General features: G+C 44.7%; 1 protein-coding gene and 1 non-coding gene across 2 annotated transcripts in view; both read right to left on the minus strand.

Moving 5' to 3' along the window:
* Positions 1-2,209: 2,209 nt before the first annotated feature.
* The window catches only part of CD101 (CD101 molecule), a 38,929-nt gene continuing 20,565 nt past the window's right edge, over positions 2,210-20,573 (minus strand). The window contains exons 7-9 of the mRNA XM_055584619.1: positions 17,975-18,385; positions 14,053-14,448; positions 2,210-4,975 (exon numbers count right to left, since the gene is read on the minus strand). Of these exons, the coding sequence (XP_055440594.1) occupies positions 4,740-4,975; positions 14,053-14,448; positions 17,975-18,385 (1,043 nt within the window). The 3' untranslated portion in view covers positions 2,210-4,739. The remainder of the gene's footprint in view (positions 4,976-14,052; positions 14,449-17,974; positions 18,386-20,573) is intronic.
* On the minus strand, positions 12,080-12,186 carry LOC129656748 (U6 spliceosomal RNA). The gene has a single exon (XR_008716527.1). It is a non-coding gene; the product is annotated as a U6 spliceosomal RNA (small nuclear RNA).

Genomic DNA, 20,573 nt, shown 5'->3' on the forward strand with positions numbered 1-20,573 from the left:
CAAGAATACTAGAGTGGGTTGCTATGCCCTCCTCCAGGGGATCTTCCTAACCCAGGGATTGAACCCTCATGCTCTACGTCTCCTGCATTGACAGGCAGGTTCTTTACTGCTAGCACCACCGGGGAAGCTCCTTGTGCTATACAGAAGGTCCTTACTAGTTGTTGTTGTTATTTAGTTGCTAAACTGTGTCTCACTCTTCTGCAATCCCATGGGCTGTGTAGCCCACCAAGCTACTCTGTCCATGGGATTTCCCAGGCAAGAATACTGAAGTGAGTTGCCATTTCCTTCTCCAGAGGATCTTCCCCTATCTAGGGATCAAGCCAAAGTCTCCTGCATTGTCAGGTGGATTCTTTACCACTGAGCCACCAGGGAAGCGCTTCTTATTAGTTACCTATTTTATATATAGTGAAGTGTATGTGTCAATCCCAATCTTCCAGTTTAAGGTCCAAGTTCTTACCCATGTTCGCAACCTCTTTTCCTGCCCCTCCCCACCCTTATAGTTTGTTACATTTCCATGTTTATCTCTCATTTCTCCCCTTCATAAATCTGACCCTTAAAATCAAACCAAAGATATTCTACACATTGTGCTCTACATGGAACTATCTCTGCCCTCAGACTACTGTTTACTCCAACTTCTATCAAAATATTTCCTGACATTTTGAAAGTTTAAATGACACCTCTTTTGTGAAATTGTCTCTGACTTCTCATTGCCCACAGCACTTCACTGCACTGAGGGGGAGGTAAAAATTGAAAGCTAGCATGATAGAAGTCTGAACTGAGCCTACCAGGAATACCAATTTCTCCAGACCTGTCTGATGAGTGGGGAGCCTCCCATGAGCACAATCTGCATGACACACCTGCAGGAAAAAGGGGGCCTGTGATGAAGACGTTTCAGGGGTTCCTGGGAGCTGAGAATGGGAAGTGAAGAGCACAGTGCAAGGTTTGTTTCCCATATTGGTTCTAGACTGCCCAGCATTTGGGCCCTATAGAGAAAAAGGAGACGATGAGTGAACCTAAGGGAGCAGTGTTCACAAGAGAATCTTTAGAGATATGGGGGCACAAGCAACCTTGGATCTGCCTGCAATCCAAGCAGAGTGTCATGCAAAGACAGAATGAGGTTGGGCACTCTCCCAGCCTTAGAGTCCAGCTTTGGCATCTCGTGGGCTCCAGCATTGCACGGGGAGCCCATAGATCTGGTCAGAGCAGTGGGAAGTCCTGTGGGAAGGGACTTGTCTGTGAGTTCATCTGAATTCCCAGAATCTGATGGAAGCCTCAGAAATGCTTTAAGAATGCTTAATAGATGGCCAAGACTCTGTGTAAGGACTTTCCTGTAGCTCAAATGGTAAAGAATCTGCCTGCTATGCAGGAGACCAGAGTTCAATCCTTGGGTTGGGAAGATCCTCTGGAGAAGGGAATGGCAATCCACTCCAGTATTCATGCCTGGAGAATTCCATGGACAGAGAAGCCTACAGAGGCGGGCTACAGTTCATGGTGTCACAGAGAGTCAGACATGACTGAGTGACTAACACACACACACACAAGACTCTGTGTAAACGTGGGGCAAAAGCCTGTAGAATTTGGATTATTAGTGTTGATTCAATTTCATGTATGTGCACAGACAAGGAAGGCCTGGAAAAACTTGGGTTATACAGATGTTCATTTATGACCTGAAATGGTTTAAAACTTATCTTCATGTAAGTATCTGATTTGATCACCTCATAACAACCATATGAGGTAGAATTAATTATCACCAGATTTTTCTGATATTAGTGGATTTGAGCACAGTATTGATTGTGGAAAGAGTCTAGACTTACTGTCAGCAGGCCTAATATTGAGCTTTAATTAATTAATCTCTGAGCTTTAATTTCTTACCGGCAGGAGAAGAATAACAGTTCATTTTGCATGGGGATGCTGTGAACCTCTGAGATGATGAACAACTCCTGTGCAATTGTGAGAAATTATCATGGCACATGACTTTGTACCAATGGCATTCACCTTCTGCCATGAATCAGTTGTTTCCATACATGTCTCAAGGGACTGAAAATACCAAAAGGAATGTATGCATGCCTTATTCCTCTCTGTGTCATCTCATCCTGCAACTTAGGATGGTGTGGAATACCTCAGGGTGATGTGTTTCTCATCTTCAGTGGGAATGTGCAGGAAAAGATTCATGCTTCAGAACTACTTGGACTAGACACCAAGCCAGAGAGCCTAAAATTATTTATTCAAGTCATCAGCTGTATAACAGAGACAGATATAATTGCTCAAATCAAGCTTCCTAGGAACATAATACATGGCTAAGATAGAACATAAGCTACTGAAAGAGAGCAGGGAGTGGCCAGTTTTTTCCATGAAGGGTCAGATAGTAAACATTTTAGGTTACTGTGGCAACTACTTTATATCGTATCAGCAGCCATAGATAACATGTAGGCAAACAAGAGCATCTGTATTCCAACAAATTGCATTTATAAAAACAGGTGGTGGGTCTGTTTCTGGCCTGTGGGCTACAGGTAGCCAACTCCTGAGGTAGAGGATTGTCCTGTTGCCAAGGAGGATTTACTGACACAAGAAGCCGGAAGTGGTGACATAAAAAAGTTAACGTCACTGATTAAAAGTAAAGATCTCTGTGAAGTCTAAAAAACTAAAAAGAACAAGCCCATAATCAGAGAGATTCCATATAAAATGCCTACTGAATTGGATAAAAACAAATTTTATTCTAAAAAAGTTCAGAAAAGTAAAAAGAGGACACTCAGGTTTTAGCTGCCAGAAAACTACTGTGGGACAAACAGCATGACGTGACTTCTTAGAAAATGTAACGTGCTCCAGCCCCATTCAGGAAAGCGGAGCATCCAGAACAAAACAAGGTGATCATCCCAGGGGGATGGGGCTACATCTGCCCAAGTCACAACAGCAACCTTCACACCCAGGAAGTGCTCACTGGACAATAAATCTGCTCCAGGTGGAGCAGTTGGATATCTGAGTGTCTGTTCTGTGCAATCTCTGTGCTGAATTCAAATGTGAAGAACTGCTGTTTGAGCTGAGAGCTGAAAAGCAGTATCCAGGTAATGAGGGAGAACAGTGTTTGGGGGAAAGGGTACCCGAGCAGAGGCAGCACTAGAATCTACTCTGATTCTCTGATGGAGCTCCATTCCACTCTTTCCCCTCAATATACAATTAAGATAAAGGTTTCTGGGAAAAAATGGTGGGGGTACGGAAGGCATCACACTTTCTAAGATATCTTAACATTAGCTTTGTTTTTGGAAAACATTGTTCCCTTCACCTGCGAGAGGCGAAATAAATGCACTGACATGTTTAAGAAAACATTTGGAATATTTCAAATAGGGCTACAAAGGAAGATGAATTCAAGGAACCCGTAGGTCTGCAATGGGAGTTCTCATAGTCACCCATAATCCCCTTGCAAAGGAACTAATTATGTTTGGAGAAGACGTGTGTGCCTGATAAAATAATTAAAAATAAATTGCTCTCCTTGGAAATCCAAATTAACGAGTGTTAGAGCAACCCTGTTGGTCACATAGATAATAAATAGACGTGTTTTCTCAAGTCTGTTAGGTGGCACTGATTGATTTCCAATTCTGGCTACAACAGGGCCTGAGCAGCTTTTGAAACAAAGGTGAGGGGACCTCAGGCTCAATGGGGACAGTTGATGTCTCTTAGGGGATGGTGGTTGAAAGTCATCAGCCATGACACTCCCCATCCCCAGCCCCTGCCTTTTCCTGGCTGAGGATAGAGGACGCAGAGGAGCCAGTGTGACCCACTACTCCCCCGGAGCTCCTAGTCCCTGGCAGAGCAGGAAAGAAGCACTGTTAACCCTCTGCCCTCACATACCTACCACAGTCCCTTTTCCTGCTACTCAGAGCTGTCGGGTCAAGGAAAATAAGGCCTTTGGCTAAGAAGAGCCAGGAGCCAGATGGACCTTTGGGTGTGGGAGGAAAGGGAGATTTGAGGCCCTGGGGAGCTGACTGGAGCACTGTTGCAAAAATTAAAAAAAAAAAAAAAATTTTTTTTACCAATGACTTACTAAGTCTTATGGAGAAAAAAGAAGAAAGAAAGGCTACAAAATACTTGATCATTTCATTAAGGAACCCATATTGATTAAGAACCTACTATGCCGAGCTAGCTTGTGAGTAGCTTTTAGAGTAGGGATGGCAATGGGGTGGAGGAGAAGATGGGATTTCTGTCTTCAAGGTTGTCACAGTCTGGTTGGGAGGCACATTTGATGCGAACGAAGGGCACGTTCCCAACTTCTCTTGCCTTGCTGGCTTCAGGTCCTTTCCTATGCCTCTGATCTGGAGGCAAAGATCACCTAGAGCCAGGGGGGCCGGACCACTGAGTATTCTCCAGAGAATCAGTGACCTAAGAGAGCAAGGCGAAAGAAGCATGGCCCTGGAGTCTGCCATAGGATCTCACTTCATCCCCAGCAGCTGAGTGAGGGAGGTACTCTTCTCCTTACACGTCTTCTGGATGAGGAGCCTAAGCCTTGGCAGGTGTGGCAAATGTAAGACCTAGCTCCTGCGGGGGATGCAAGGGGGTGATTAGATGGAATACAAAGAAACTCTTAACTGTTTCTGGAACCACAAACACACTCAATACATGTTCCCTCTGAGTCCTAGGTACTTTACCCCAGGCCACAGACTCCGAGAAGGACAGAACCAGGGGGCGCGCCTATCTTGGGCAGTCCAGTTCCAAAGTCTTTCCTCTTTGTGGGCACCTCTCAGGATTCAGCTGTCTTCATCGTCATCTCCCATCCTGTTTGTGGTCCTGCCTCCAGCCCCTTTCAAGTTCACCCAGAGGCTCTGTTCTTTCTGCATGCTTAGACGCAGAGCTGACAACTTCTTAGCTTTACAGTACAGGCAGAGGAGGGACATGAGCAGAAAGAGGAGTATGACGAAGGGGCAGATGAATAGGAAATAGACTAAAGGTGCTGACGAGCAGATCCTGGAAGGAAACGTGGGCTCTGTACCAAAAAGGAAGAAAATAAAGAGAATCATTAGTCTCCAGCTTATTTGTACTCATCAATTATAAACACTTCTGGGATTTACTGTTACAGGAAAATATATGTAAAAATAACGGGGCCAGATAGCAGGGGGCCCCTTAAATCACACTCGAGGAGCCAAGGAAAGGGAGTTGGGAGAAGAGGGCTCTAGGGCGGCTTCTTCCAGCCCGACTCCCCCTCACCCAGCAATTTCCAACCACCAGAGGTTCTGATGACCTACTTAAAACTAACAGTCAGAAATGAAAACAAAACAAAAAAGAAAACCTCTCCTTTAATCTTCTTTCCTCAGAAAAGATATCTATAATTCAACCCTCGTTCCCAACTCTGTTGCCGATCCTGAATTTTTAACTGAGTTATTCCCACTGGCTGCTTCTGAAACACACACACAGGCGAGTGCACACACACACACACACACACACACACATTCTACACTGTCCTTATATAACAAGAGCACCCACAAATGAGAAGCACCATCCCTTCCTCAATCTCCAAATTGGCCTCTCATCCCCTGGCAGCCCCGCCTCAACCCCATTCAGCCCCTTCACCTCTCCCTCTTACTGTTGCCTCTACCTGTGAGCTCTCGGCTCCCCTATCATATCCTCATCTATCATATCCTATAGCCTCTGAGTCCTGCTGGCCTCACTGTCCATCGCATTGGCCGCCCCACCTTGCCTCAGGCACAGTTTTTCTCTTCTTTCCATCGTCTTCTCACATATCCCTTTGTTTAGACTTCTTTCATGCCCTTTTAACCATCTTGGTCATCACAGCTACTCCAGTAGGTCTCACAGTGTCCTTTGCTTCTATAGCCCCAGCAGTGCCTAGCACATGTGCCTTGATAATGCTTACTGATCTGAATTAAACTGGCTGGCCTGCAACCTCATGGGCAAAGGCTACTATATAAAGGCATGCTGAAGCATGTGGCAGCTGCAGCCCGTGGGGAAGCGCCACCAGCAGACAGACACGCAGAGCGCGCACCAGCAGCCCCGAGGGGCTCCTGGCCCTGCGACCAGGCAAGCGAAGGCGAGCGGACTGCCAACACCGCAGGCTCTAGGAAGCAGTGCCCTGAGTTACTAGGCAAAGGACAGGGATTTAGTCTCTCGGTGCAGAAAGACACATGCTTAAAGAGACACCAACTATTAAATGCAGTCTTCCAACTACGTTTATTTACAACAGGATATTCAAAATCAGGGCTGTTCTGAAAAATCTGATGTTAATGGTAGCTGTGCTTTTATTGGAAAATTGCAATGACCTAAGTACTTTCTTCTTCAGAGGTAAAACTATAGGATTCATGGGATTACAGATGCTTCCAGATGAGGACAACAGGTTGAGATGTCCTTGTGACCAACCTCACGCTGCAAGAATTCCATTTTTGGCATTGCTAATACATTTTGTACCTTGAAGAACGTCTCTTTGTGGGAAGTCAAGAAAGAATCTAAACCTGGGTACAGCTCCTGCATTTGCAAACTTCCGGAGGAGAAGGCCCATGTCTTACGCATCTTTTCCTCCTGTGTAGCTCTCTGTTCACAGGTCATCAGTGGAGATTAAAGAATGAGACAATTGCATGCGTGATTTGCACACACCGGAAATCAGGGGTCACTGCCATGATGTTCCCCAGAGTACAGATCATCTCTGAACATAAGGCTGGCAGCTTTGCACAGGGCTGGCAAGGAGCTACAAGGGTTTATTCCCTGGCTTTTCTTTGGCCTCATTTATATTCTCCACCCTAAATCTGGCTTTTGGTTTTGAAAGAGTGGGCAATGATAAAGCTAGATTTTGAATTCTTTCTCACTCCTTTCCACATCCTTCCTGACTCTTCTCTCCAAGGCCCTCCTATAATAATTCTTCTAGGTCTTATCTGAATACATTTGAAAGCATATAGTTAAGAAAAAGGTACAGAATGCAATGTTAAAAAAGAATGGTGCTCAGGACAGGAGCGGCTCAGTGTTGGGGTCGGACGCTGTCGCCCAGCTGTGCCCTCCACCGGGACCACCAGTGCATATCTGGCCAGTGATCTTCCAGGCGCATCCAACCTGCGTTCACCATTTCTCCACCCCAGTTAGGTGACCTCCAAGAGGCAGCAGTGTCCCCGAGGCCCTGCCTTCAGCATGTTACAAAGCCTCAGAGTGGAACTCTCTGCTGAGGCTCTCTGTGGATGACCTCCTTCCATTGTGAAAAGGGGGTCCCGCACACCAAGCTTTCGACCTCATGCCTTGCATAGTAAAAAGCGTTCGGGTTTTTTTTGTTGAGAGGGTTGTGTTTTTTGTTTTTGTTTCTTTTTGATCTTATTTTGGCCTTTCCTATCTTTGTCTTTTCATGTAGACCAGATATTTGAAAGGGCAGACGATGGCTAAAAGGTGTAACGTGCAGCTTGTTTCTACGTGGTTTGGGGGAGCTTTTACCTTAGATGGGAAAATGGAACCCTGGATTCACCAGGCCATGGTGGACCCTCCTCCTTCACCCTTCCCTCCGGTTCAGTACCTGTTGTTTCTCCTTTCAAATATGTGATTGTACTAGCTCTCTTTCCATATGAAAGAATTCTCCTTATTTAAATTAAAAAGTTTAAAAAAAAGAAAAAGAAAAAAAAAAAAAAAAAAAGAATGGTGCTATAGAGACCAGTGAGCAAGAGTTCTGGCCTTGCTACTTCACACTACTCATGTAGGGAGTCAGGATTGAATATCTTTGTCTCAAAGATAGTTGGGTTCAAATCATGCCTCTACAACTTACCGTTATTGACTTTGGACATGTTACTTATCCTCTCTTTCTAATCATTAGTTTCCTTGTCAATCAAATGAGGATAATAATTTCCAGAGTTATAATGAGATAATGCTTAGAAAAGCATTAAACAGTGCTTGGCACATTTGTTGAATCAACAAAGAATAAATATCAGCTAGAAAGCTACTAACAAAGTTAGGAAAATCACAAGCAAATTTTCCCCACGAGACCAGGCAGAAAAGAGGGCCGCAGGCTTGGCTCTGTCCTTCCACAGCCTAAGCCTCTTCCTCAAATCTCTAATCTCTCTGTCCCCAAGGCAGGGAGACATTCAGCTGAGAGTCAAATGATTACTTGTGAGACTCTGGCTTCCTTTTCCAGTCATGGGAAGCAGAGAATTGGGAGGTAAGAGTCCCACGGCACCCATGTGTCACTGTTGCTAGGATGGTGGCTGATGGGGAGACAGGGCCGGCGCAGAGAAGGTGGAAAGAAACTTGGCTCTTGGATTTTTCTGCCACTGAGACTCTAACCTCCAGCATGAAGGGACTGCCAGAGGGCCTGACTATATAAATGGGGAGGAGGCTGCTTGACTTCAAGCAACCTGTCATCCAAGGATGACAAAACAGACCCCTCGCAGAGCTGAATTGGCCCACAGCTAGAAGCTGTCAGCTCCAGTGCTTCTAAATGACCTCTCCTGGGAGGGCAGCACTTGCTCTGGGTCCCACAGTCGCTGTTCCCACCATCTGCCTCTCACCCATATCTGGATGAGCAGTGGCGACATTCAGAACCATTAACGCTTGGCGTTTTGAGGCAGTCTGAGTAAACGCCCCGTGCTCCACGCACAAGGCCTGGGAGGCAGAGTCAGCACTGTAATGAGAATGCTTCATCACAGGGTTTAGTTCATAGCTTGTTTCCACCTTGCAGCCAAGCATAGCATGAGGAGTGTTCTTGTCTGATACTACCCCAGGTATACTGACTTTGGTCTTCCCCGGTGGGCTAGTGGTAAAGAACTAGCCAGCCAGTGCAGGAGATGTAAGAGACGCAGGTTCTATCCCTGGGTTGGGAAGATCCCCTGGAGGAGGGCCTGACAACCCACTCTAGCATTATTGTTTGGAGAATCCCAAGGACAGAGGAGCCTGGCAGGCTACAGTCCATAGCGTTGCAAAGAGTCGGACACAACTGAAACAGCTTAGCACGCACACATGCATACAGACTTTGGAGAAGAAAGGCAGAGGATAATGAGGGGACTAGCAACTCCCCCTCAACCCCAACCCACCCTTGGGCAACTGACATGCCAGGTGTGGTCATGTGGGAGAGGTGGCTCCTGCCAAGAACGGAAGGCAAGGTTAGGTAATGTGATACAAGTACATCCCAGAATAAATGAGCCCCTGACAGAATTGGTTTCCACTCCATTAAGACTCGCTTGCCCATTCTTTCATCAGGCATTTGTTGAACTGAGCGCTATGTGCCAGGCCTTGTTGAAAGCACCGGAGTAGCATTGATAAGTGACACGTCCTCTCCAAGCACCGGACTAGCATTGATAAATGACACGTCCTCTCCAGAAACGTCAGTGTGATAGGGGCTCAAATCTCCTATGAGGACTTGCTTTCTAAACATAGCCTTACCACCCAAAAGCTGGGAAATAGTAACAAACACCATACTACTACAAATAATCCAGCACCCAGAAAGCCTTATAACCTTGCCTATTAATTAGAGAATTCTCTAGAATGAGATACAAAATGACTCAGGTAGTTGTTAGCCCCTGCGTTGGCTTAGTCATACCCAAGGAAGTAAGATGGAGAGGAAAATGCAAGGTGAGATCCACCAGGGAAACACATCTCCATTTTCTGCCTTCACAGGACTCACATGCTTCATAGTTTTATTAAGTAGCCCCAAACTAACCCAACCCAGTAATGACAAACAGAGATGGTAGAAAACCATTTGAGAAGTGAGAACTGGTAGCCTATTGTATTTGACCTGAACTTCGTTAATATACAGAGCTGGTCCTGACCAGGAGGGCAGCTATTCTGATTCAGTAAGTGTATTTGAGCATCTTCTGTGTGCCAGGCACTGTGCTAGGGCTGAGAACAGGACACTCAGTCTTTGCCTTCCCAGAAGGTATTGTCTGGCCCTGATGATGGATGTCAAACAAGTGTGATGACTAAGAGACAAAAGTAAGTCACTGAGAATGTAGCAGTTGAGTAGCTTGGTGAAGGATTAGTGAGTGTTGACCAGGGACAGATAACATGAAGGAGAATTCCAATCAGGAGGTGGTATAAATTCACTCAAGATGTTGGACTGTCAATCTTACCTACTTTCTTCTAACCTTCCTCTTCTGATTCTCCAATGGCTCTTTTTTCTCTAGAATATACACATGCTCAAGTCCCTACTAACTTCAAACCAAAACAGAACAAAGCAAAGCTTCAGTGAACCTCTTGCCTTTTGTTCTTGTCTTCTCTCCCTTTACGTCGAAGCTCTTGAAGGACTTTCCTGGTAGTCCCATGGTTAAGAACCCACCTTCCAATGCAGGGGACACGAGTTTGATCGCTGGTTGGGGAACTAAGATCCCATATGCCGTAACGCAACGAAGTCCACACACTGCAACAAGTGCTTGCACCACAACTAGAGAAAGCCCATAAACCTCAATGAAGACCCAGTGCAGCCACACACACACACACACACACACACACACACACACACACAGCTTTTAAAAGCATGAGCTGGATTTGATGTGTCCACTTTCTCCCTGCAGTCTCATTTTACTACTTTTCTGTGATTGTCCTATATTGTCAAACCCAAAGGATATTTTCCTATTTTTGTCTTAATTGATCTCCTTGCACCAGCTGAATCTGTTGGCTCTCCCTTTCTTCTTGATACCCTTCCACTTTTGGTGTCTGTGATACCACCAAACCCCAGTTCTCCTATCTCTGTCTACTCCTTCTGTTCTCCTTCACAGGCTTGTCTTCTGCAATCCCCTGAGAAATAGTGGTATCTCAGGGGTCCATCCTTGGGCATCATTATAGGCTATAAGTTGATGATTTCTAATCTATAACTCTGGCAGAGATCTCACTTGGAAATCCCAAAGTTTATGGAGAGATCTCCCTAGATAACTCACTGGTACTCCAAACCCAATTCCAACCCAACTTATTCAAAATTGAACTAATTTTCTTCTTTAGATCCTTTTCTTATATTACCTCATCTAGTGACTGTCCCCACTATACCAGAAACCTGGTATTTATTCTTGACTCTCTTCTTCTGCTCATTCACCCTCCACATGCACACATAGGCATGTGAGCTCAGTCACTTCAGTCATGTCTGACTCTTCATGACCCCACGCGCTATAGCCTGTCAGGCTCCTCTGTCTGCAGGATTCTCCAGGTAAGAAGACTGGAGAGGGTTGACGTGCCCTCCTCCAGGGGATCTTCCCAACCCAGGATGGAACTGCGTCTCCTGCATCTCCTGCTTTGCAGGCAGCTTCTTTACTCCTGAGCCACTGGGCAAGCCACATACACATGATCAGTCTCTAAATCCCGAAGACGCCGCCTCCTAATACGGAATGCCGAGTGCTGTCCTCTCAGCCCTCATGGGCACTGACTTCATTTGGGCCTTCATCTTGTCTCTCCTGGGCCCCTACAGTCAATTTCAAATAGTTCTTCCGGCTCTGTGCCTGCCTCCCTTCCAATTCACTTTTAACATTGCTCCCAGGGGGAGCTTTCTAAAATGCAAATCTGACATGTCACTACCCTGCCTGAATTTGTTCAATGACACTCTGTAACTTCCATGATAAAGCTCACCTTTCCTGGCTCCGTACAGAGGACCCATTTGACCTCAGTACCCTTTCCATCTCCCGAGCCTCCTCTCTTGCCATCCTACCACAATTTCTCTGATCATCTTGCATATCCTTTCCTTTTCCCCAAATTTGTGCTTTCCTTTGTACAGGCCCCATACTCTGGGAACATTCCCAGACCCCCTCCTCACCTAGCCCTGCTTCTGCTCCCTCCTTAGTATCCTGAGACTACTTCATTCATGACTCCTATTATGTTGGACTCTCCTTCCCCTACCAGCCTCAGCTCTGTGGGAACAGACTTCATAATATATTTTTTTATGTGCCCTTAGAATCTCATAATGTTGTTTACTGAACAAATTAAAATATCTTGCCACATAAATAGAAATATACAAATGTAGATGTGTGTGTGTGTTAGCATGTCTGGAGGCATAAGGGGAAACTGAGGTAGCATTTGTTAAGCACTTACAACGTGCCAGGGACTGTGCCAGATACTTCATATGCATGTGTATTATTTTTTTTTTTTTTTTTTGAAATGACAAGTTATTTAATTAGGTTCTTTGCAAGAAGTTAAAAATATGGAACGCTTCACGAATTTGCGTGTCATCCTTGCGCAGGGGCCATGCTAATCTTCTCTGTATCGTTCCAATTTTAGTATATGTGCTGCCGAAGCGAGCACTGCATGTGTATTATGACCCTCATTTTATGAGAAAGCTGAGGAACCAGGGGATGGCTTCACAGCTAGTAGGGAGGTGACAGAGCAACAATTTGAGCCCAGGCTTCTCTGATTCCAAATGCTGGAATTTTTATTATCCCACACTGTCTTCCCAAATACCAGAAAGGAACAGTCAGGTAGAGGAAGTGAGATGCTGTATTATAAAGATCGACTTGGGAACACATACCTATACTTACAATGAAAACCCTCAGGTTCTTACGGCACAGGCTTCTAAGCACCTTCCCTTGTGAAGAATACAAAGACCATTTGGTTTGTAACGCTTTCTTTTCAGAGTTCATTTTTTAAAAAACCTTACACCTGCTTTCTAAGAATTCCACAAAGATGAGCGGTATACACACACACACACACACACACACACACACACACACATGCTGTGAACAATCCCATCTGTCTCAGGAGAGATGTGCTTTTTAGTCACAGAATATATGCTTTTTACAGTTATTATCTATTTAGTCTACTATACAAACTGCTGAATCTACAGAGCCCAGGAATTCCAGTGGGAAAATGTGTACAGAATATGCTCAAGGTAGGGACTTCCTACAACTGTTGGAATGGAAAAAAAGCTGATAGGAAAATCAATTCTGCTTGGAAACTTGGGAGAAGAATCCTGCTGAAGAACAGTCAGGGAGAGGGAGTGATGGACTCCAGGGAGCAGGTTAGATAACTCTGATTTCCACTCCAGAAGCCTTGCTGGGGCTGGCATGCAGCTATTACTACTCTGAGACAATGCCATTCATTCTCAGTAGCCCTCGTTCCCACCTATGGTCTGTCTCCAAAGCTAGCTGGCACTGTAAGGAGGTCATCTTTATTGATCGTTTCTACTCTTCCTGGTGCGGGGCACCAAGACCACACCCCTGCCTCTCCAGGGATCCTCTCTTACTGCAAGTGCAACCTATAGCTCAGCTCTCGCCTTCTCCTTAAACCCCACCAGAAAGAAGTTGCTTGAAGGATGAGCATGCTATTACATCTACCAACTCATTGATCACCTGGGAAGATTTAGTGGTCTGGCTAGAGGAAATTTTGCTTAATGAATGCCTGGTATATGCTTGGCACTGCACTGGCTGGAAAGAACCCCTCTTCTCCTTCACAACCTCTTATTCTGCATGCCTCCTGAAGCTGAGTGCTCAGCGGAATAGATTGACTGTCCACACAGAGAAGACCATTGTGGCCAATGGTCTTCACGTACCTGCACTTTTGCTAGAGCCTGTAAACAAGTCCTATGGGGCACACTTGCTTCTGTGATGCCTTTTGAGGTGCAATTAGGAGAGGCACACCCACTGACTATCACGATCAAAGATCTGGTAGTTTGTTGAGCACATCAGTAAGAAGCTTGGCACTTATTCATTGAGAAAGACTTTGTTTGTTTGATTGGTTTTTGACTCAGGGAGCATTTAGATGTAGCTGATTTTGGTTGAACAAGGTTACAGACAAAGTCACCATGTCACTATTCCTCACCCCACTCTCACCACCGGTCAGTATTCTGAGATTGGAGTGTCAGCTAAGAGATAAAGCTGTCTGCTTCAAACATTATTTGGTTACTTAAAGGGATACAATATTGATGGCTTTTTTGTTTATGAGGGGAAGTGGGGGAGGAGGTCAGATGCCCTTGACATTTAAACGTCCATGCCAAAACCTCATGTAACCTTGTCTGTCTGAATGAGTTACTATTGAGAGAAATGGAGAAGTCATTTTCTTTCTGTAAATTGTGTTCAGCCTGAGAGGAAGCAAAACATAGCAAGGCAGGAAAGCATAGGAGCAGAGACAGAGATTCTCCTGACTGCAAGCCGTGGCCGATGAACCTCTGGTTACCTGAAGGCAGCACTCTGAGCACCACAGGCTGTGACTCGTCTGATGCTTGGCTGACCCACTTGCTTGGGTTGCTGTGGAGCTGCCACTCCGCCACCTTGCACCAGTATTTTCCAGCATCCTTCATCTCCACCCGCTGTAGCGCCAGGACAAAGTCAGCAGCGGATGAGCGGTAAGAGTGCAGGCGCCACCTGAGCCCCTCTTCACCATATTCCAGCAAGCCATCATGCTGCAGGTGCACCAACATCCTACTTCCAGAATCTCCTCTCTGCCGGTACCACATCACAGAGAACAGGGAGGCAGGGCTGATGGCACCCTCCAGGCTGCAGCAGATGGTTACCTCACTGTGCTCGGAGGCATTTTCTGTCCGGGACCCTTTGGAGATGCGTACCTTACTTCCTAGGAAACAAAATGGCAGTAAATTTGAGAGGAACTTCAGATTGGACACCTCCTCTGAAAAAACTACTTCTTGTTGAAGTGATGCTATCTGATAACCTTTAGATATCAGGTCCTTCATCTTTAACACTTTGCCTTGACCCCTGTCCTTCTTCCATATTTGCCAGAACATTCTCTGCTGTGAATCAAGCCAGCCACTTTCATTCTTCAGCCCGCCTCTTGTCCACTGGCCCTGTCACTGAAAACCACCCAGGTTTGCGGGAAGCTCTGCCCTGCTGCTTTTATCAATACTTCTCCCATGTCAGCTCTCCTTTCTGCTACTCAGAAAGGTCATTTGAAACTTCTAGTCCTCTTCTCAAGCCCTGTATTCCACCACTACCCCCTTTTCTTAGCAAATTACCCTCTTCCCATATACCTAGATATCAACCTCAGGTATGGACACAGGAAAAGAGGAGGTTAGGTGAGAGACTGAACATTTTCATACATGTGTTAGAATATCACCCAAGGGACTTTCCTGGTGGTCCAGTGGTTGAGAATTCATCTTGCGATGCAGGGGACACAGGTTCAATCTCTGGTGGGAAGACTAATATCGCACATACCACTGGGCAGCTAAGCCCAGGAGCTATAACTACTGAGGCCACAACAAAATATCTTGTGTGCTGCAACTAAAATACAAGAGCCAAATAAATATTTTTTAAAAGACAATACTATTCAAGGAGACTATTTACATTACTAGATTAGATTAACTTTTTAACAGATTTTGACATTTGCTTTTTTAAAATGTTCTCCGGTTAACCAGCAGGTGAGGACTTGGAAGGAAGTCTAGAGCAGTCACAAACAAAATAAAGAAATTATGTTGTTCAGTCACTAAGTCTTGTCCAACTCTTTGTGACCCCATAGACTATAGCATGCCTGTCTCCTCTGTCCTCTACTGTCTCTTGGAGTTTGCTCAAACTCATGTCCACTGAGTCTGTGATACTATCTAACCATATCATCCTCTGTTGCCCCCTTCTCTTTTTGCGTTCAATCTCTCCCAGCATCAGAGTCTTTTCCAATGTGCTTGCTAAGTCACTTTAGTCATGTCTGACTCTTTTGTGACCCCATGGTCTGTAATCCACCAGGCTTCTCTGTCCATGGGATTCTCCAGGCAAGAATACTAGAGTGGGTTGCCATTTCCTTCTCCAGAGGATTTTCCTGACCCAGGGATCAAACCTGCATCTCATATGTCTCCTGCATTGGCAAGTGGGTTCTTTACCACTAGCGCCACCTAGGAAGCCCGCTTTTCCAATGAGTATGTGCTAAATTTTCAGCTCTACTACAAACATATTTATTGGTCTATCTTTAAAAGATTAACTGTGTCTGCTCCTAGATTCTTTTCTAGTTACATCTTTACTCTCTCCTCTTTGTAGAGAAGTGTGTGAAATATTAGTTTACATGGTACTGTGTCTGCTTCTTCACATCAAATTACTCTCTAACTTATTGCCATCAGCTTTCCAATCCCATCACTATGCTCTGGCCAAGGTTCCCTCCCGGTAAAGGTGCAATTTCCCAACTCAAGAGACCCTCCAGGATTTTCTGCTCTCTTTGCAGTCTTTGTCACCAGAACCAATTTTCTTCCAAAATCCTCTCCTCCTTTGATTTCAGAGAAAACATCCCTGCCCCCTCCTACAGCTCTGACCAATCCTCAGTGTGTTTCCCTGGGACCTCTTCCTTACCTTACTTCCTACACCAGGGTAACCAGCTAGCTACCCCCAGCCAGCCACACCCAGGCCACAGTTATGTTTTATTTGACATCTTCAGTATTTTAAAAGAATTTGAATTCATTATGGGCAGTCTCAAAATGGGTGATCCACCAAAAAAAGAGCTCAGGCATTTCTTGATAGACTAAAAGATTGGACAACACTGGTTCCTCATTTCTGAACAGGAAGCACTTGCTCGAGCTAAGAAATGGTGTGCAATTCATTTTTTTTTTCAAGATTTTTTTAATGTGGGTCACTTTTAAAGCCTTTATTGAATTTGTTATGATATTGCTTCTGTTATATGTTTTGTTTTTTTGGCCAGGAGGCATATGGGATCTTAGTTACCTAACCAGGGGTGGAACCCACACATCCTGCATTGGAAGGCAAAGTTTTATTCACCGAACCACCAGGCAGGTCCCTTTGTGTGCACTTTTTAAAGAGGTGGGCACACATTATCAAGATTCAGCCTGGACAATTGGAAGAAAGGGATGCCAGCCACACAGATGGAGAATTGAGTGGGCCTAGGCCTTGTGGGACTGAGCAGCAACAACAGAAAGCCTTGTGGGATGGCCCAGATGATAGACAGTATCATGATAATACTGGACATAAGGATGATTTGGAACAAGTGGAGTGTGAGGGTCTTTGGGGCAGCCAAGTAGAAATGTGCAACAGGCAATTGAGTGGAAAGGCCTGGAGTTCAGGAGATGGGGGCTAAGTGTAAAAAACTTAGAGCTTTTTCACTGCAGGTGGTAGTTGGAACCCAGGCAGTGTTTAGCAGGTTCTGAAGGGAGCAGAGAGTAAGAATAAAAATGGGTTCGTGTGTCCCCGAGGAACACTCACACTGAGCAGGGAGAAGAAGAAGGGCCTGAAGGGCATGGAGAAGGGGAGCCAGAGCAGAAGGAAGAGACCCTCGCACTCAGCTACTATTTTGCCCCTACTGCTCCCAACTGACTGTGAGCTCCTTAAGACTCTGCCTTATTTATCTTTGGAGCCCTAATTGCCTAACACAAAGCAATGTTCATTATAATCTTATTTTTTGATGTTACATTGAAAATAGAATTTTAAGTGCCAAACTAGATTAACTTATTTGCATTGTGCTTTTGGATCTCGGCCAGTTCCCAAACCTTAGATGTGACATTCATTAAATTTTAATCAACATTGGAGGTGACCTAACTAATGCTGACAGATCTAATCAACCCTGCCCACATTTAGACCACAGCACTCTTGGACCAATGCAAATGAATGGAACTTCTATTTCATTTTTAAAGATCTCCTGAGGGGGAGGAGATGCCCTCAGTAAGCCATTCCAACAGTTAACTACTCTTATTTGCCTTATGTTGAGGTGGCCGAATGTTGAAAAGCAATCTCTCCACACATCCCTATAGAGTTGTACAGTTTCTGTTCACAGTGGGAGAAATATGCTTTGTATTACTCTTTCTCTGCCAAATTACGGTAGAGCCCCACTGGAATGACACAGCTTGTTATTATAGAGAGCTGGAGATACGATACCCTGGGTAGCTGCCTAGACCAGGCTGCCAGGCTGAGAAGCCAACCATTCAAAGGGATCTTGTTCCCATCTAAACTTCTCCAAATCTCAGACTGACTCACCGGAAATGACCCCTACCTCCTCTGGTGGGCTATTGCATCCTGCAGTCACTGTGCTGGTGGCCGCTATTCCTATGACTCTAGGTCATATTTTCAGCTGCATATTATCATCCCATAGAACAGCTGCCCAAGAGAAGGGGGTCAGTCTACAGAAAGATGCTAGAGAATACACTTGCAAGGTTTACCTGTGGGCCTGAGTTTCAATTCTGTGAGACCTGATGTCTGTTCTCCAAGCTTGTTCCAAGTGCTATTTGTAGACCAGAGCCATTCCTCCACAGCACAGCGATATTTGCCCTGATCACTGTCTTCCACATTCAGAATGTGTAGCTGAAACAAGTCTTGGGAAACTTTCTCAGCGTGGAATTTTTGTTTTTTCCGTGTGGTCTGAAATTCATCCCCATATTTTACTACGTGGTTTTGGTCCACTTCCAGGATCCTCAGCCAGGGTGCATCAGTGGAAATGGGAGAGAAGTACCAAGTCACGACCAACTGAATGTTTCCAGGGGACTGGGACAGGATGCTGCACTCTATGTCGGTGTTGGAATTGATGGAAATCTCTTGGACTTGACTGCTTGAATTCACCTTCAGTTTGCTCTCTAAATGAGAAGAACAGTACAATTACTTTTGTTACTTTGCTAGAAAATAGAACTTGAAGGTAGAAGGGACATTAGAGTCAACTAAGGCCACAGCTCCTAGATCCATCAGCTGTGTGAATTCTCTCTTTAGTAGCCCCACTAACTGCTCATTCAGCCTCTGAACAACTCACTAACAAAGCACCCATTCCATCTTCGGACATGCTGCCACTAGAGAATTCTTTCCAATATCAAGTTGAATCTTACTTTTTCATAATTTCCACCCACTGGTCTTAGTTCTACCCTGCCCTAAGAGTGGAATGGGGAGGGGAGGGAGGAAGTATCAAGCCAGAAAGCCAATCTCTCCCACATGAAAATGCTTCAATATTAGATAACCAAAAAGGGCCTATGGTATAGCCCAAGGAACTATATTCAACATCCTATAATAAATCATACAGGAAAAGAACCTATACATATAAAACTGAATCACTTTGCTGTATACCAGAAACTAACACAACATTATTAATGAACTATATTCCAGTATAAAATAAAATTTAAAAAAAGAAAATTCTTTAATATTTAGGCACAGACATCTTCTCTTTTATAGCATTTCATAAATCAAATGGAGAGAAAGTGGCCCTTGGATGCTTTGTCTGGGTGTTTGCTATCCAGAATACTCCTTGACCCATAATTTGCCCAAGTCTAGTTGTACCTGTCTGCAGACATGGGTAAACAAGAGAAAGCTGTATGTTCACTATTAAAACTGAATGTCTCTTTGCAGTCACTCAACTCTGGGAACATTGTATGGATATGGAGTCAACTATCCTTTAACCCCAGAGCTTTTCTGCTTTGTCAGAAAGATGAATGGCAAAACCTGGCTTCTAAATCTTATTCTTATCTTCTTGCTGACATCACAGATTATACTTTTGTGGCTGCTTACTGATGCTGCCAGTAGGTCTCTTTATTCCTCCTTCAACAAACATTTATTAATGCATACTATTTTATGTGCCAGACTATTCCAGGCTCTGTGGATCCCTCCCCTCAGTTTCTGCCTAGAGGGAGAGACTAGTACTGGGACAGAGGCTGAGAGATTATAGGATTGTGTCACCCAAGCAGGACAGAAGTCTGTAAAAGTGACTATCAGAGCACATAGCAGGATTGTATAACCCAAATATGGGAGTGAGGCTTCCTGGAGGAGATATCTCTAAGCTAAGTCTTAAGGGTTAATAGGAATTAAACTGATGGAGAAGAGGTAAAGGAATTCCATGCAAAAGAAGCAACTTGAACAAAGACTAAAAGTGAGAGAGAGCATAGCGTATTGGAGGAACTGCAAGTGATTCAGTGTGGCTAAAGCTCAAATTCAAGATGGAAAGTGGAAAGAGATGGTGCTGGGAAGACATAAATGTACCAGATCACAAAGGACCTTGCCTGCTATGTAATTCGAGTTTGAACATGAGTTGGATGTGGAGGAGTAGTGGATGACTCAGGTTTCTTGCTTAGATCACTGATGGATGGCGGGGACATAGAGAACGATGTCAGAGGAGTAGCTTTGGCAGGATGATAATGGTGTATTTATGTTCTGACATATTGAGTATAGACATGTCTTGAAGGCAATTGCATGAGTCTGGAGATCAGAAGAGAAGTCATTCAAGATAGTGAATTTTGGAGTTGTCAATACATAGCATAAATCCCTGGGTAGAACAAACCTACTTTGGGAGACTGTATAGAATGAGAAGAGAGAAAGTTGAGAATGAAGCCCAAAGGGCTGAGTCAGTGCGAGAAGAGGACTCTGCAAAAGAGAATGAGAGGGCTAGGAAGGAAACCAAGAAAATCTTGTGTCACAAGGCCATGGAAAAAGAAGTTTTAAGAAGAAAGGATTGAACCAACAATTTGAAATACATCAGAAAAGACAAGTAAATTAAGGCATGAGTTAATCAACAAGGAGATGACTACTATAACCAAAACTATTGCTCAGTAGCTGAGAGAATGATGGCTAACATGTTTGAGCATCTGCTTGGTTTGTCAGGCACTGCACTAGGAACATGTCACCATTTTTAAATTGCACATCAGCAATTTGCCCATGGAGTCAGTAGGCTTGGACAGATTAAGTTCTCATTAGATCTAAGTGATGTCAAAGGCTCTTGAACACTCCACCTTAAGAGGATGGAAATCAGGAAAGAAGATACTGGCACAGCAGAATTTGTAAAGTTGT

This window comes from Bubalus kerabau, chromosome 6 (assembly GCF_029407905.1).
Source record: "Bubalus kerabau isolate K-KA32 ecotype Philippines breed swamp buffalo chromosome 6, PCC_UOA_SB_1v2, whole genome shotgun sequence".
Lineage (NCBI taxonomy): Eukaryota > Metazoa > Chordata > Mammalia > Artiodactyla > Bovidae > Bubalus > Bubalus kerabau.